This window comes from Rhipicephalus sanguineus, chromosome 2 (genome assembly GCF_013339695.2).
Source record: "Rhipicephalus sanguineus isolate Rsan-2018 chromosome 2, BIME_Rsan_1.4, whole genome shotgun sequence".
NCBI lineage: Eukaryota > Metazoa > Arthropoda > Arachnida > Ixodida > Ixodidae > Rhipicephalus > Rhipicephalus sanguineus.
In genome coordinates, this window is record NC_051177.1 from 15,446,709 (window position 1) to 15,463,936 (window position 17,228).

Consider the following 17,228-nt stretch of genomic DNA (forward strand, 5'->3'; position numbering starts at 1 on the left):
AGATGTGCTGGAGTACCAAGGGGATGACGAGGAACTGCTTTGTATATTAGATGTTTTAAAACTGTTGAAAATCCATAAGTAAGTGCAACCAGCATCATACATGCTGGTGGATGATGCGTGTTACATTTGTACGTTTATGATTTGTTCAATACTGCAAAGAAGAAAAAAAATTGGCCCCGTATCTGCGTGCTTCGCTGCAAATGTTGTCGAAAGACGATAGTCTTCTGCCGGCCGTACTACGTGAGTTCTGGTCTCATCTGCGGCCACTCGTGACGCTGTTCTCCTCTATGTTGAATCGGCCGCATCTGGCTGGCATTGATAAAATAGTGGAGGTGCTGCGTGAGATATGGACGCCATCTGGCAGTGGCGTCGGGAAACATGAGCTTGTGCAGAACCCAGGGCCACTGCCAGGTGGCAGCACCATATCGTCAGAGAGGGCTTTTTCGCGCACAGCGTCGCATTTTCAGCGCTAACTAGGAAACATTGGGGTCTTTATAATTACGTACGTATGTGTTTTCTAGTAAAGGAACACACCACCTAATACTCCCGTATTGACGTTGCGCCTCAGATATGCGTAATATTTGCTTTTTGATCGTCAATGTTCATAAGTATGAACGCAGCTATCAGTTCAAGATGGCTGGGTGTTCAGCAAGTGCTTAAACTTTGGCCGGGTGGCTGAATCGTGTGACAGACAGACAGACGGACCAAAATTTCTGCGTTCAAGTATACCAAGAAAGACTATCGTCTTTAAAATGAGTGTGTAGCCCAGTAGATAAGACAGTCGGTTTCGGAGCGTGGGGTTCAAGCAGCAGCACCGGCAGAGAGAGAAATGAAATTTATTTTTGACCAGGCTCTTTGTACTTCATCCCTAAGGTGGGTGGCCTCCTCAGTCCAGGTAGCCATGGCTCGCTGCCGCCGCCTGAGCCCTGTTCAACAATCGTAGCTGGTTGTTAGGGTCTTGCGTCACCAGCAGAGCCTCCCACTGGTATTAGAATTCTTCCTCTGGATCCGGTCCTTTCTGCTCGTTTTCGCCTGCGGGTGACGACGGTGGCACGTCCGGGTTGTTCGTGCACTCCAGCACCATGTGGCGCAGGGTGTTGCGCGTGTACGGTGTGCAAAACTCGCAGTCCCGCCTGTAGGTCTCTGGATACATTGCGTGCATCAATGCTTCGTACGGGTAAGTTCCGGCCTGGAGTCTTCTCCAGGTCGCCGCTTGCTCCCTACTCAGACTCTTGCGTGCCGGCGAGTACCGCTTCCTCTGCTTCCTGTAATGCGCGAAAATTTTATTTCGTTTTATTCATTTATTTTATGGCGATGATCGTCTTACGTGACAGGGGGACGGATGGACAACTTTGTCGTTCTGTAGGCAGAGAAATGCTTACGCATTAAAAAACAAATTTACCTTAGTCCCCATTCGTGCTTGGCATGTTCTTGGTACTTGTATACGTGTACACTATGACACTTAGGTGCATAGAAATATTCGGATATGATTTAGTACAACGCATAAATTTTACCATGTCGTCGCCCGAGTCAGTCATGAATGAAAACAAAGCGCAGCGTCTGAAGGTAGCAAACGTAATGAGGCAACCAGTAAGTGCTGCTCTAACTACGGGCTTCCACAGCCCTTCTTTGCATGATTGAGTGAAAAGGCCGTTTTCTCCTTCACGGTTTGAGACGCACCTCCGAGCAATGAGAGACGCGTCCCTCAGCGGAAAGAAGCACTAAGCTAAAATAAATAACGACAGAATGGAAGTGCGTGACAATTCATTCATGCCTCGTACAATGGCAAGGTCCTCCCAAAACGGCGTCAGAGATGTCATCATTTTTTTTTCAAGCGGGCAGCGCGCCTCCTCGAGGCGCTGGCCTCGATAAAGCACGCGCTGTTTCCATTTCTGCCGAAAGTGCCCGACGCAGAGACACTGCTGAGCTGACAGCTAGTTGCAGCAGTTCGTGGAAAGCAGTAACACCCGCTATCTGCAAGCTTGGATGATGGATCGGCTCGATGACGGAAAAAGGGCCTGCGCTCCTAGTCGAGGAGAGAATGGTCTCCTTGTGACAGCGCGCAGTCTAGGCGCGCCAGGTATTCTCTAGAATGGTGGCTCGTGCGTTGCGGTTAAAAGCGTTTAGGACTTGAGTCTCCTCGCCTCGGTGACGGTGACCGATGTGGCCGTCGTGCTTTTTATCCTGCTTCTGATCACAATGCCACCTGGGGAGTTGGTGGTGCCGCGCTTTCTCCTTTAAAATAGCAGCCTATATAAGGATGTCCGATGATAGTCAAGTCGAGTACGCGGCGGTAGACATTTTGGGAAAAGAAATATTTGGGAGTTGTCCAAGTGATGCGTAAGCGTAGAGTTTTATTGTAGGAAACTATGGCTGAGGCCTTCCCTGGAGCGTTGTTTTCAGGCGGCATCGGCTAGGCGACATTCAACATGTTCTTTTTTTTTTTTTAGAATTCTTCAGCATCTCGTGAGAAGGCCCAATGGAATGCACGGGCCGCGACCACCGAAATAAATGCTTGGCATTAAATTTTCGCAAAGTCGAAGTTTTTCTAACGTGTACAATCCTCCATATCTGCTTTAGATCTGGTGGTGGAGAGGGCGTTTATTCTACCACCACGAAATATCTCAACGAAGCATTACAGAAAGTGCTCTCCTTCTACATTTGTTTTGTACCGCCGGTACGACGCATTCATATGCTCCAGATATATTGACAATCTGCAAGCAAGGACTCTTCGTTCCCTGGAGAATAAATTGTATTATTTGCAACACACCAGAAATGATGGACCAATATATTTCTGGGTGCGGGGATGCATTATTCTTATGGGACATTCTCCAGCATACTTCAAAGAACGAATTGCCGGTTGGTATTCGCTTCGTCCGTAATAGGACATGTTTCCCCTGAGACGTGGTTATACTTCTATGCATGCATCAAGTTCTGTTTTGTAGGGCGTTTACGGCGGCACGGCGGCACGGTACCCCTGTGAGGTGGCACCGGTCGCTGAGGTTGGCTGTCGCGCACGGGTAAGGGGGTGCCACCCATAATATAAAAGTGCAACACTGGCTCAAGAGGTTAGAGCGTCTGCTTCCAATGCAGGATTCCCAGTGCCGCCGGGCACCCACCGTTTTCTCTAATGGGGAGAGAGGTACCACGGAGCTTGGATATATTCCTTTCCGCTCCCTTCTTTCACTCACCCAACGAGGGTGCGCCGTGCTCTCTTATGGGGGTATTCACACGGGGGAGAAGCGGGGATTGTGCATCGCGTGACGTCATGGATTAGCGAGTGGGTGCGGCCCCTCGCGTCCACTACTAACACAGTATAACCCTTCATAGTTAGACTGGATGGGGCGCGCACACAGACGGACCTTCTTGTGTCCCTGTCTGTGTGCGCGCCCCATCCAGTCTAAATGTGAACCAATACCAACTAGCCCAATTAATTAGCCGCGCTTTTACAGTATAACCCCCTCCCAAAGCATGCTAAAACCATTCTTTGGCGGTAACCATGGCTACGTTTTTCCTTCTCCCTCGTGTTGCAGAACTCACATTCCACCCTCTTCTGAACGAGACCATTTTCACGGTTCAGATCCTCTACGACGAAGCCAAGGAACACAAAGAGGCCTTTACGCTCCACCTCAAGGAAGATGCCAAGCGCATAGCCAACGTGAAGGTAACGTGGCCTACGGACTGATAGGCTGGTTGCTATGACATTATCCACACCAAATGAAGTACGTGTGCACTGTCTGCTTCTGTCGCCGTCTTTGTGGTCATTGGCGCTACTTTGTGAATAACATCGCTGTACTTCGTGCAAAGCTAAAGACCTCATATCGCCGGCAATAAAAAATTCTATTCACACAAAACTCAAAGAGGCTCATTTATAAGAAGCACGTTTACTGTTTGGTTCTTCCCACGCTTACGGAAAAAAATACGTTGACGAAAACGTATGGACAACATTTATTTAATGCTATAGCCGCTGCAAGTTATTGGCGTGCCGTTGAAACAATTTTTACGGAAGGGCTGGATCGAGGATTCGGCTGGATTCAAATAAAGTAACAAGAAGCAAAATTTCCTTCAACGGTTGCTCTGAAACAACACCTTTCGCGGGGACGTGAAAGTCAGCAACGCATATTGTAGGGAAAGTTGTTTGATTTAGCTGCAGTTAAGATTTTGTTAAAGGGGCCTTACAAAACCTTTATTAGTAATCATTGAATGGCCACACTATCGGACTTTATGGCCTCACGAATCGCTTGCGGAAAAAAAATTGGAATCCGTCAAGCACTAGTGGGTTTGCAGAAATTTTCCGGAACGCTCCGAGCATTTTTTCTATTATTGCGTCTCGACGAGCGCGCTGGAAGCTACAAAGCGAGGGGGGGGGGGGCAGTGGCAAAGGGGCACATTAGCGCACGTCCCACGTCCTTGAGTCATGACCCTAAGGCATTGAGTTGAGATAAACGCCAGGCGCTCTGTTGTGTGTGTATCAACAATTCTGAAGAGACACTGGCACTGACAGCTGCGTTATTTTGAAAGGACGTTGACGACTTCTTAGTCCTTAAAGATCCAACTAACAACCCTGACTTCACTGTAGCAGTGCAATGCATAGACGATTTTACGTAGGACACATGGGAGCCGCCACATTGGGCTGTCAAACGAATGTTTTCTCATTGTTGTACGTCGCGACGTGATTTAACAAGGTTATGAAACGTTGAGTGCACTAAACCAGCCGTTTTAATGCGCATGCGTCTACCGTAGCACAGTTCGTTTAGTTGTTAAAGATGCAAAACGGCAAGGCTAACAGCCCAATATGGCGGCACCGAAACCCATCCGTAAAGTGGTCTATATTTTAATAAAATATTTGTGCCGCAACTGAGACAAGCAAGGAAACAAGAGAAGACAGGACTTTCAACTAGTTTATTTTCCTCACATCACAGAAATATTGTCACGGGAGTGAGAATACCCGCAATTAAGAAAGGAAGAATGAAATGTATTTACAAGATATACACCGGGAGTCCTTCAGCCAAGATGGCGGAACACCAACAACAACAACGCGGGGAGCGCTGTTGCGATCGTCGTCTTCATCGACTCGATGGAGCATTCCTGCTTGTTTGTCACGGCTTGTAACAATATATATGCTTCCAGATATGCGCACAAAGAGGGGGCGCAGCACAAGCGACTATCACATAGCACAATCAGAAAATAAAACGTATCGCACAGCGCTATCTAAAAACACGCATTCATTCTTGTACAAAGTGATCGAAGAGACACTGAGGCATTCATTCCCGTTCCTCTGTATGTGATATGCCTCAAGTACTTCACGTGCTAACGTTTCCCTGCTTCGTCCTGTCACAGGAGTTTCTCCGAACAGTGGTGCGCAGCCACACGAAGCACAATGGCACGGCAGGCGTGAACCCATACCAATCTTAAAGAATAATATATGCTCCCTAAGGCGATCACAGCGGCCTGTTTGACCTATGTACGACTTGCCACAGCTCAACGGAATTTCAACGGAAAACTTTGTCCCAAGGTTTTTAGATGCGTTGACGATTTTCTTGTATTTCTAAACACCCCTAACTCTTTGAACGCTTGTGACGACGTAAAGAATGTTTTATCAGTTTTTATACAGCATGGTAAAGGCTTGACGTTTAGGCATGAGCTACATCAAGAAAATAATTTGCAGTTTTTGGACATCAGCCTGTCATTAAACGCTACACATTCGCGCTGGATGGACAGCCCCCGTCGTGCACGTAAGCACCTCCTGCGTTACGAATCTGCACACTCGAAAACCGTGAAAAGAGCCATTACGACAACGTGTCTCCGGTCTGCGTCGTTGAAGTCGTGCGAGCATTCCATGGACGACAGTTTTCAAGTGCAGATTTCAAGGCGGGTCGCAGCCGGCTTACCTTCGGCGGTCTTAACCAGTGCGTCCGAATCTCCGCTCCGGAAGCTTAAAGGATGCAGCAGGCAGCTCGAGGCTGTGCAGAAAAAGAAACCATTGGTTCTGCCTTACATGCACAAGATTGCCCACAATTTGAAAAAAAGTTGCAAGCAGGCATGACGTTCCAGTGGTCTTCTCGACACCCAACAAGCTCTCGAAGGTTTTTGCCCGCATTTCTTCGCAAAAAGCCAAGCTTTCATGCGAAAAGAAGCACGCCCGGCCAGTTCTGCGTTGCATGGTGGGCGTTATTTATGAAATTCCGTTGAGCTGTGGCAAGTCGCACATAGGCCAAACATGCCGCTGTGTTAATGATCGCCTTAGGGAGCATATATTATCAATTAGAATGGTGTGGGTTCACACCTGCCGTTCCATTGTGCTTCGTGTGGCTGCGCACCACTGTTCGGAGAAACTCCTGTGACAGGACGAAGCAGGGAAACGTTAGCACGTGAAGTACTTGAGGCATATCACATACAGATGAAGGGGAATGAATGCCTCAGTGTCCCTTCGATCACTTTGTACAAGAATTTGTCTTCGTCGACGTCACGGGGTCGTGACGTCGACAAAGACAACAGCTGGCGTGGTCAAGATGAAACTCTTTATTTGGCCGAACTTGTGGCCGGGAAATGAAAACTCAAACTACAGCAATACACGCTGTACACTAATAGCGGCGAACTGGGTGTCGGCCGTCGATAATCTGCTCATGTCAGGGACGCGCCGTCTTTTATACATCACGCATCGAACTTTCCAGTCTTATCACTGGTGGTCGCGCAAGCTCTGGAATAATCTAGACTACTCGAGTTCTGCGCGCAATCTTAACAAAATGATCTACTACGATCACGAAGCTTCTCGAACACTGCGGCACGGTCAGCGTCGAGCGTTGCTAACCATCCTTGCTGGTCAAACCTGAATACATCAAAATAAAACAAGAAGTGGGCGTGGCAATGCCAATTTTTAGATAGCACTGTGCGATAGGTTTCATTTTCTGATTGTGCTATGTGATAGTCGCTTGTGCTGCTCCCCCGCTTTGTGCGCGTATCTGGAAGCATATATATTTCTGTGGTGTCAGGAAAATAAACTAGTTGAAAGTCGGGCGCCCTATCCTGTCTTCTCTTGTTTCCTTGCTTGACTCAGTTGCGCCATAAATATTTTATTAAGCTGTGCACCAACTCGCCCAACGTCACACTTTGCTATAGCCTATACTTGTTTTTTTAAGCTGTTTTACATCCCATAACCCTTGCTCACTGAGCTTCTTCCAGAAAAAGTAGCATTCTATGTTTTGGACCTACGCCTTCGGTTCTTTGGAAATCACGTGTGCTGGATGTTTGAGCCTAGGGCGAGCAAGCCACTACTTCCATTCGATTCGGCACACTCTAAACTCGTGAAGAGAAGTATCGTGGTTTCGTGTTTGACCAATGCCTTAAGGAAGTCATGCGTCAATAGCACGGGAGAAAGCTTCCAGTCTCAGGTTCGTCGCCTCACTTAAGTCGAGAAAAAAATGGCTGGTCCCCTCCGTCATAGGAATCGGTATAACACTCAAAGTGAAACGTGTCGTCACAGAAGTAGTTGATTATTTTTATTTTAGTGATATGAGAGCTCGTATAATGTCTATTGCTGTTTGGCAGATATAGAACCGCTTCATGTAGACCCACTCACCTTACCATACCCATGTCGACGCCTAGTGGCACATCTCTGTACCGAGGACTAACAACCATGATCATGATATAACCCTTAGCTGAAACCTTACGCCTGCTACCAATCTCCTGTGGTAGCTGAAGTTGCCAAAATAAACCTGGACACCGCATTTGGTGAATCCCGCGCAAAGATGGCATCAACTAGCACATAGTAAACACTGATGCTCGATATACACTCCTTTAAATAAAGTTGTTTCCATCCATCCATCTACGCACTCCTTCAAAGCGTCGTGAAACGCGAAGAGAAACGCGACGAGCGTCGTGTCTTTCTTTTAGCCCGGCCGTTGATCCTCACAGGGTGAGCGGGAACGTGGTGCGACAGCCAGGCGAGCGTCGGAGAGCTATTTTGCGATATGGATGGTTGTCGTGAATGAGGCTTGGGCTAAAGCCGCCACCTCGCGGTGTGTTAAAGTGTTGACGAAATCGCACTTCTATTGGAAACGCGCCGTATGGGACGGTCGTAGCAACGCTAATTGCGGCTAGGGTGCCTTGATGCCCGCGCGCTCGGGGGCGCGCGCATTGAGGCACTCTAATTGCGGCGGCAACGAAGTTTTTAATTTTCTTTTTCGAGCCTGGTCGCACACATGTCACCGCCCCGTTATAAAGGGGACGCTCATGGCATCCATCCATCCATCCATCCATCCATCCATCCATCCATCCAGGAGCACTGCGAGAGTGTCACGTATCTCGGGAGCGCTTGCAATGCCGGGATGGATTTGGGAGAGAGAGAGAAAGACTCGGGAGAGACCGTGGTGGCACTGCAAACAAAACTTTATCTAACACACCACGGCACACAAAAATGAACACTCAAAATTTACAACAAAAAGTACCATTAGGAAATGCGACGCTATTGCGCAATCACTAACAGACAATTGCAAAACCTTCGAGCTATGCCTAGCTCCTTCAACTCGAGCGCCTGGCCACTATGGCCTCTCAGTTAGTCGCGCTACACATAGAACGTTCTTACTCCGTTCGTGGAGTCCGCTGACTCAATCGAGTTCCAAGTCGACGCCCAGTCCCGTCGTCGCAGCTTCTGTCGACGTCTCCGGGCCGTCGCCGTCGATCAGACGCCTCGCTGATCGTCCTCCTCGCCGATGTTTCCTTCCTTTCGGAGAACACCGGTCTCTCCCAGTTAGGCCAAATTGTCGGCCTCTCCTCAGTGCCACGGGCTCGAACTGTCGTCGTGGCTCTCCGGTGATTGTCGGTGGGTCGCCGTCGTCTTGCCGAGCTGTGGTAGTGCCGCAGGTGCCGCGAGAACTGCGTGATGAGGCTGCCGCAAGCCCGGGACGCCTCGCTCGGTAGACACCGAGGTCGACAGCCACCCTCCCGGGGCATGCACAACGCTGCCTCCAGAACTCAGCCCTGCCGTTCCCGTCGCGGACGCGACGCTGGCTTGCAACACCTTGCTCCTCGACGACTCCAACGAACAATGACTAACTCTTCTTCCGTGGTCTCTCACCTCGGCTCGGGTCGCGTGGCACGCGCCTTTCTCCGGCCAATGGCTTGCGTCGACGTGGCGAGGGTGCACACCATCGGGTACATTTCCATTCCCCGCACACCATCGACGCCTTGCGCTGTCCGGCACGCGCCCCGTGCCCCTTTACTCATGACATTGGGCACCCTTTTAAGAGTTTTTTCTTAAAAAACTGCTTCTTCTCCTCTTCAGGGTTGCGGCCCTCTGCTCTTCTGATGATGTCTTAAACTTCTGACTCGCATTCTCTTCTCTTATGGTCCCATCTACTTTCACTGCACCATGGTGAACACCACGCACTTTCACGAACACGTCATCCAACATTACACTGAACCGTTCGCGATGTCCACAAGTTCATCGTCCTTAACACTATAGGCTGCAGTCTCTACACCTGCCGAAATAACTACTCACAATGCGCCACACTGACTCTTCAAAAATCTGCACAAATTCACTGTCTGTCAAGGTCAACTCAAAAAAATGTTATACATCAATATTCTCAAAACCTATTTCACATCCTAGCATCCTTTCAACACAATAGGAGCCACCGCTTTGATACACCATGCTTAAACCTGTGTTTTTTCACATTGCGCATCTTTTTCAGTTTCTTCCTGCGCCTATTCATGACATGTCTTCTCAAACGCTCACTACAACTGATTACTCTAACCCGACGCCTCTTCAGTTTCTCCTTACGTCTATTCGCTACCCAATGTCTCGGACGCTCACTTAAGCTGATGCCTCTGTTTCTTTTCACCCGACGCCTCTTCGACCTAACTTCCTCAGGCAGCGTCCACCCTTTATGCCTGGCTCTCACTACTAGCTTCAACCTCTTTGCATACCACTTCTTACACCCTACTCTGCGCGTTTTGGGGGCATTCTTTTTAGTCCGCTTTACGCGTCTGCCCTTGACAAGTTCAGCCACCTTTATGGCGTCCTGATAATTACGACCAGGTTCCTTTGATTTCAGAGCTGTCTTCACTTTCTTTAACTTTACGCTTGTACTACCGTGCGTCTGAGGCTTTCCATTCCTCCTACTCCGCTCTTTTGTCACAACTCGCAAACGCTTACTGCTTCTTCCTTCCACAGCTATGCTCACCGAGCTGTATTCTGCCCCTTCGTTGTCCGGAGGCATCGCGTTCTCTTTCTCCGTGCCCTCTTCAGCACTGGCATACAGTTCACTAACCGTTGCTACACCATCACTATATGCAACACCTGGGCCCTTTGTCTTCTGCTCATTCCTAACCCGACTATTCTCATTTGCACAACTGGTGAGTTCACTGCCCCTTTGCTGATCGGAGGCAAAACTCTGATAATCAGGCGCATTGACTTCTCCCAATGAAATCTCTATGGGCCTTCTCTCATTATGTCCAATGTATCCTGTGGCTTGTGCCAGTCGCAGTTTGCGCTCTAGTTCCTCCTTTTCCCGAGCATACGCTTCTAGCGCAATGGCGCGTTTTGCCTCGCGTTCGGCGCGACTTGCCTCGAGATCGGCGCGACTTGCCTCGCGATCGGCGCGTCTTGCCTCGCGATCGGCGCGTCTCGCCTCGCGTTCGGCGGCGCGTCTCGTCTCGAGATCGGCGCGTCTTGCCTCAAGTTCGGCTTTGCCCTCCTCTATTTTACTCTCCCACTCTTCTTCAATGAACCTGAGACCCTGCTCTCCATTGAGCTTTCTCTCCCGAATGACTCTCACTATCTTGTCCCAATCCATATCCATCCTTGCAACCCCCGACGCTACGTGACTGGGCCCAACGCTGGAAAAATCCTGGCACAGGCTCGCCACTTATTATGTCACGTATCTCGGGAGCGCTTGCAATGTCGGAGTGGATTTGGGAGAGAGAGAGAAAGACTCGGGAGAGACCGTGGTGGCACTGCAAACAAAACTTTATCTAACACACCACGGCACACAAAAATGAACACTCAAAATTTACAACAAAAAGTACCATTAGGAAATGCGACGCTATTGCGCAATCACTAACAGACAATTGCAAAACCTTCGAGCTATGCCTAGCTCCTTCAACTCGAGCGCCTGGCCACTATGGCCTCTCAGTTAGTCGCGCTACACATAGAACGTTCTTACTCCGTTCGTGGAGTCCGCTGACTCAATCGAGTTCCAAGTCGACGCCCAGTCCCGTCGTCGCAGCTCCTGTCGACGTCTCCGGGCCGTCGCCGTCGATCAGACGCCTCGCTGATCGTCCTCCTCGCCGATGTTTCCTTCCTTTCGGAGAACACCGGTCTCTCCCAGTTAGGCCTAATTGTCGGCCTCTCCTCAGTGCCACGGGCTCGAACTGTCGTCGTGGCTCTCCGGTGATTGTCGGTGGGTCGCCGTCGTCTTGCCGAGCTGTGGTAGTGCCGCAGGTGCCGCGAGAACTGCGTGATGAGGCTGCCGCAAGCCCGGGACGCCTCGCTCGGTAGACACCGAGGTCGACAGCCACCCTCCCGGGGCATGCACAACGCTGCCTCCAGAACTCAGCCCTGCTGTTCCCGTCGCGGACGCGATGCTGGCTTGCAACACCTTGCTCCTCAACGACTCCAACGAACAATGACTAACTCTTCTTCCGTGGTCTCTCACCTCGGCTCGGGTCGCGTGGCACGCGCCTTTCTCCGGCCAATGGCTTGCGTCGACGTGGCGAGGGTGCACACCATCGGGTACATTTCCATTCCCCGCACACCATCGACGCCTTGCGCTGTCCGGCACGCGCCCCGTGCCCCTTTACTCATGACAGAGAGGAAAGTGTGAAAGATAAAAGGCGCGTTGATGTAGGCTCCGTTATGTGTTTGGCGGTAGCTCAGTGGGCTAACCGCCTGCCATTGTCGCGGACCGAAAGGTCATGGAATCGACTCCTGTTAAGGGGACTTTTTCTCATAGTTTTTTTTCTTTGCCGTCTGATGGCATTCATTTTGCTGACGAATTTCCGTGACCGAAATACGTCATGAAAGTCTTGGTGGACCCCGGCATAGAACACTTTAGTGTTGAAAGGGAGTTATTCCATATTTCCATGGAATTTCACACCACCTTCAGAAGGTTTGCAAGAGTTCTAATGTTGATGTTGCTGCGCCTATGAAGCTTGTCCCATTGCGCAAACAAACCAACGCTGTCTTCAATGAAAAAGCCGGATGTGATAGTAATCAGGGCTTCACAGAATGACCCAGTGTGTCGTGTACCGGATACCAATCTCCTGTGGTCAAACTTTCAGGGTGCAGCGCTAAAAACACACGGACAGAGACACACAGAAGACTCGACGGGCGCTGACTTGCATCTCATCTGTATTGACATCACCAGTGCAAATATATGTGCCATAATCGCTCGACATTTTGTTGTCACATCAAATTCTACCAGAAATGACAAACAGCGATAAAAACGATCTTTTAAGAATTTGGTTAGCTAGCGGGGGATTCACATGGAGCATGCGTGCAGGAGTGAACTTTATATCGGCCAAACTGGCCGATGCATCAACGGTCGTCTAAGAGAACACTACTACAATGAGAATCGCTCGACTCGCGTAACATCACGTAACTAGTCAGTTGACTAAAATCGCGTAACACCTCGCAACTATTCACATGACTAAAATCACGTAACAACTAGTCACGCCACTAAAGATCACGTGACATCACGGAACAACACTCACGTGACAAAAAATCATGTAACATCAAGCAACTATGCCAAAGGAAGAGTCTCCCCTCAAGCACTGCGCATTCTACACCAAACGACTCGTACACACTCTCGTTACTCTCGTCTGGTTCCCAGCGCACGCAGGCGACGTCCACCCGCATCTCACCAACCTCAACGAGGTAGCACACTCCGTTGCACGAGGTCTAGTCAACCGTGTCGGAAGCCGCATAGGTGAGGGCGTTGACCGCGATCGTCTCACCAGTTATAACGACCTTGCAAAGTGATTTTACCTTTCCCGAAGAATCTTCCCTCCACCTAACCACAAGTTATGCCGAGCTCAGGCCACTACCTTACGCCTGCCACAAACAAACTCCTACCCGTCACTTTCCCGATATCACAAGATTTACCCCGACATATACACTACGAACATTTGTAACATATGCAAGACACAGGTAGCATCGCTCCCTCACATGCTGTGGGAACGTCCCGTCCAGTACCAGAATGTTACTACCGAGACCCTCTTGTCGAGATGGTACGCTGCCCTGCGCAGCTCCCACCTCGACGATCAGCTATGGGCCATCCAGCAAGCCCGCGAGGCGGCGAAGAGGCAAGACCTCGACGTCCCCACGTGGGAGGCCTAGGCCAAGGAACTTAAATTGCTGGTTGATAATAAAGTTTATTCCTCCTCCTCCTCACGCAGGATCTAGTCATGTGACCGACATAACGTAACATGACGCAACAATATGGCCTCACTTGACAAAAATCACATTACTAGTCACGTGACATGCTCTCGCTAAAGCCACGTGACACGTACGTAGCGTGAGAAACCGAGCGAGACCAGACGAAAATCGCCAATTCTAGCCATACTTAGTACTACTAGCAAAAACTCAGCATCTCTAGCAAACGCTTGGCATTGCTATCAAAACTGAGCTAGGTAGAACACTAGCTCTGCTGTTGGTTTCAGCCTTGCGCCACTAGTGCACGCTGCGCACTTTTTTTTCTATAGATGCAAGATTCTATCTATATGAAAGTCAACTCTTAAAAGGGAACCATGTGTGGATGCGAAGCAGCGGGACGCTGGCGCTCATCGCGGCGTTGCGCAGCAGGGAATGTGGCGCGCGAGAGGGGGGGAGCGTAGGAGAGGAGAGAGAGGGGGAAGAGACGCGCATGCGCAGTGGGGGTGTGGACGCCGCAGGAGGGATGGACAAAGCCCCCGCCTTAAGCTGCTTCGCATCTAAAATGCCAGAGCGATAGCGACATGAGAATTCGTGCGCGGGTGTGAGCTTGTTTTCTTTGTCAGCTCTTCAGTATAAGTAGCTGTGCACATGCAAAATAATTGTTGAAAGTCAACGCTGCATTTGTCTACCGTGTGCCTTTCTTCGTCCTCGTCGGTATCTTGGCTGTTCCCTTCACGACTTTGTTGACGGCGCCAACAAATATAGCCAAGCTAGAATGCTACCTCATGAAACAAAGTGTGCAGCAGCGTCCGCACTGCGTTGGAGTTGCAGTTTGGCTACTCTTAAAGTATGTATGCTGTTTCCTTCGCAGGACCCCAAGATGATCGTGTACATCGAGGACGTGCGCTTCCTTCCAGCAGTGACGTTTCCCTCTGAACCGGTGGTGGTTTCTCTGCGAGACTACGATGACGCTGACGCAGCCTCGCCACGGCCAATTCATGGATATCCGCTCTGCTGCATATCGGTGCGCCTTCCGGTTTGAATAGGCAACGTTAAAAAAACTCACAGGTCCCTTACGAATTCGCATAAGACGAATCGAAGGCGAAAGCCATGCTCTTCTTTTCTTCTGAGTCGATGTATACATTCACTCCCGCCCCCCTCCGCGATACTTCTGCACCTAGCGTGGCTTTACGCTGCCTCCAGGATCGGAGGCATTGCAAGCTTTCAGCATCTCCCCTGGTTTTGCGCTGCCTCCGTAATCGGCCCACTTTTGACCAAGTGACGATGTGATGACGGCATCACGTGACGCCAAGTTCTGTGACGTCATGATGACATCAAAATGAGGTCATCATGAAGTCAGAATATTCCACGATTTGTGACATCATCACGCGCTCATGATTTTCTGCATCACTCGTGTTGACGCCGCCGACGGTCGATTTTCGCGTTTGATGAGGCATTTAAGGCGTTCGGCTTAATAAAACTACAGTTGTCATAAAATATGAAGCAGGCAGAGCACCTCTGTTGGTTTGAGAATGAGTTAGCTCTAATAGGAAGCAGTAATAACTTATATTTTGTTTTATTTTATAAGTTAGCAGTTGCCTACAGTCGGACATTTTTTTTAAATGTCAAGGGACATACAGTGGCCTAAATTGTCACGTGCTTGCGTTTGGCGTTCAGTAATGGCAACACTGGGCTTTATAACAGCACCTCTAACACAAAGTATCAAACTTACAATGAACAGTGAAGCACATCGAAGGCAAATAAACATTGGATAGGTGGTAGAATTCCGACTCATCAGCTAACTTGAGCCTGCCGCAAGCAAAAGAAGTTACGCGCTCACGAATGAAACGCGACATGAAAACTTTAAATACAAAGAGTGATATGCGCAATTGCTCGCAATGTCGCTGCGAGTATGGACACTATAAGGGATCTGATGTTGGCTTTAGTGTAAGAGACAATACTACACCGATTTGATAGCACCTGCAGCTAAGACGCTGGAAGCGAAAGTGAGTTCATTACTTAGCCTTTCATTCTGTGAGCTGTGTACTTTGTAAGACCGAACGACGAGCTAGTGGGTACATCTTAAGAAACTTGGAGCGCGAACTAAGACAAGAGTGAGGACTATCAGCTGAAAGCTTTATTAAGCAAGATCAAACACCTGGAACACGTCACCCGCTGCACATGCGCACCGTCCTAGGTGCAATACGAGGCACACCGTATCTACTTGCTACCCTCTTTCCTTTAGGAGCGACACTTCTTTGCTGCTAATCGTTAATGATGGGTGACTAATACAGGATGACCCCCTCATGTGAACGTCAAACGCCTCTGCCAGTTCCCGTGTGGTGCGATCACGGTGCTTATACAGAGGACTGTGTCAGAAAAGCGCGCTTCGCGACCGCACTGCGCACAATGAATGGCTAAATGCGTGAGCGGCCTTCCTTTCAGAGACGATATGTGCTCCCTTAAGCGTGTATTTAGGCGGCGACCCGTTTGCCCCACATACACTCGTCCACAACTTAACGGAATACAATACACAAGGACCCCGTCAGGCATCAATGCCTTTAGTCCTCTCTTTCCGAAGTGTAACATTTTGCACTTGAATAAAATGAATTCAATTCAATTCAACGTTCGTCGCACATGAAACAAAGTTAACTTGGTGGCTAAGGTTACATGTGCGAGTACCCACTCGGGTTCATGCGTCCATCTTACTCTCAACGATGGAACACAACTTGTCCAGTTTATTTTTGACTGAAAAAAACAACATTCAGCGCGCACCTATGTGTGGTCTTTTTTATTCTATGCGATAGAGCATGCACATATGGTATTACCGCCAATCTGCTTCTTTCCTGCTACTGCTGGCGAAGTTGGCACCATTTGTCATAATGGTGTAATAGTAGCGCAAAAAAGACGAAGACAAGAAAGTGAACACCACTTTCTTTTCTTTTGCGCTACCTTTTTTGCGCTACTATTACACCATTATGAATCAGTACCAACTAGCTCGCCTTTCCGTTTTGCTTCACCATTTGTCATGCTTGATTAGGCGCCTACAAACAGCCTGTAGCACGGACTGGGGGAAGCCAGCATCTTTCAGCCGTACTACCTGCTCACTGAAGCTGTCCTGTGCCAAATGATGGCACGACCTGGTAACAGCTGATTTCAGGCAGGAGAGGTCTATTCCGTTTTTGATCACCTTCGAATGGAAGGAACGGAAACTCCAAGAGGGGCTTGCTAGACCGAAGGGCATACTTATAACGTTATTTATTTATTTATTTATTTATTTATTTATTTATTTATTTATTTATTTATTTATTTATTTATTTATTTGATTTGCATACATACAAGCACAAAGGACACAGAGAAAAGAGGGAGAGAGCAAGCTGGCAACTGCCACCAGAAGGGGCACAACGCCTGCCTGCTCTTTCGGGAGGAGGGAAGAGACAGAGGAAAGGAAGTAAGGAGGAGAAAGAGAGGAAAGGTGATAGGAAAGTGAAGAAAAAAAAATTGACGAAGACTTGGACAAAAATAGGTAAACATGTATGATCTGCTGAAAAAAACCAGGGCGGGGTCTAGAAATTGTAGGGTGTTTTCAACCGGCACCTCGCAAGTGAAACTCAGACCTTCGCCTCTTGCATTCAAGGCTCCTAAAATAATATATGTGATGTTTCCATTTGCACATTGTTCCCTAGGACCGAAAAATCATCCACATAGCGAATTACCTTAATGGAAACTCCCAGCAAATCTAGCAACAGATCACGGTCCATCCTGCTCAAAAATATACGGGGTGTTTAAGATAAAAAGCACCAAGTATTAATTCTTCATGCTTGCGATGCGCTAGCTCCTATTGCCGCCTTAATGC

At 49.0% G+C, this 17,228-nt stretch overlaps 1 protein-coding gene across 1 annotated transcript in view; it reads left to right on the top strand.

Annotated features, from left to right (window-relative positions):
* Positions 1-17,228, top strand: part of LOC119382447 (FRAS1-related extracellular matrix protein 2) — a 266,202-nt gene that overhangs the window by 198,898 nt on the left and 50,076 nt on the right. The window contains exons 12-13 of the mRNA XM_037650153.2: positions 3,534-3,664; positions 14,244-14,396. Of these exons, the coding sequence (XP_037506081.1) occupies positions 3,534-3,664; positions 14,244-14,396 (284 nt within the window). The remainder of the gene's footprint in view (positions 1-3,533; positions 3,665-14,243; positions 14,397-17,228) is intronic.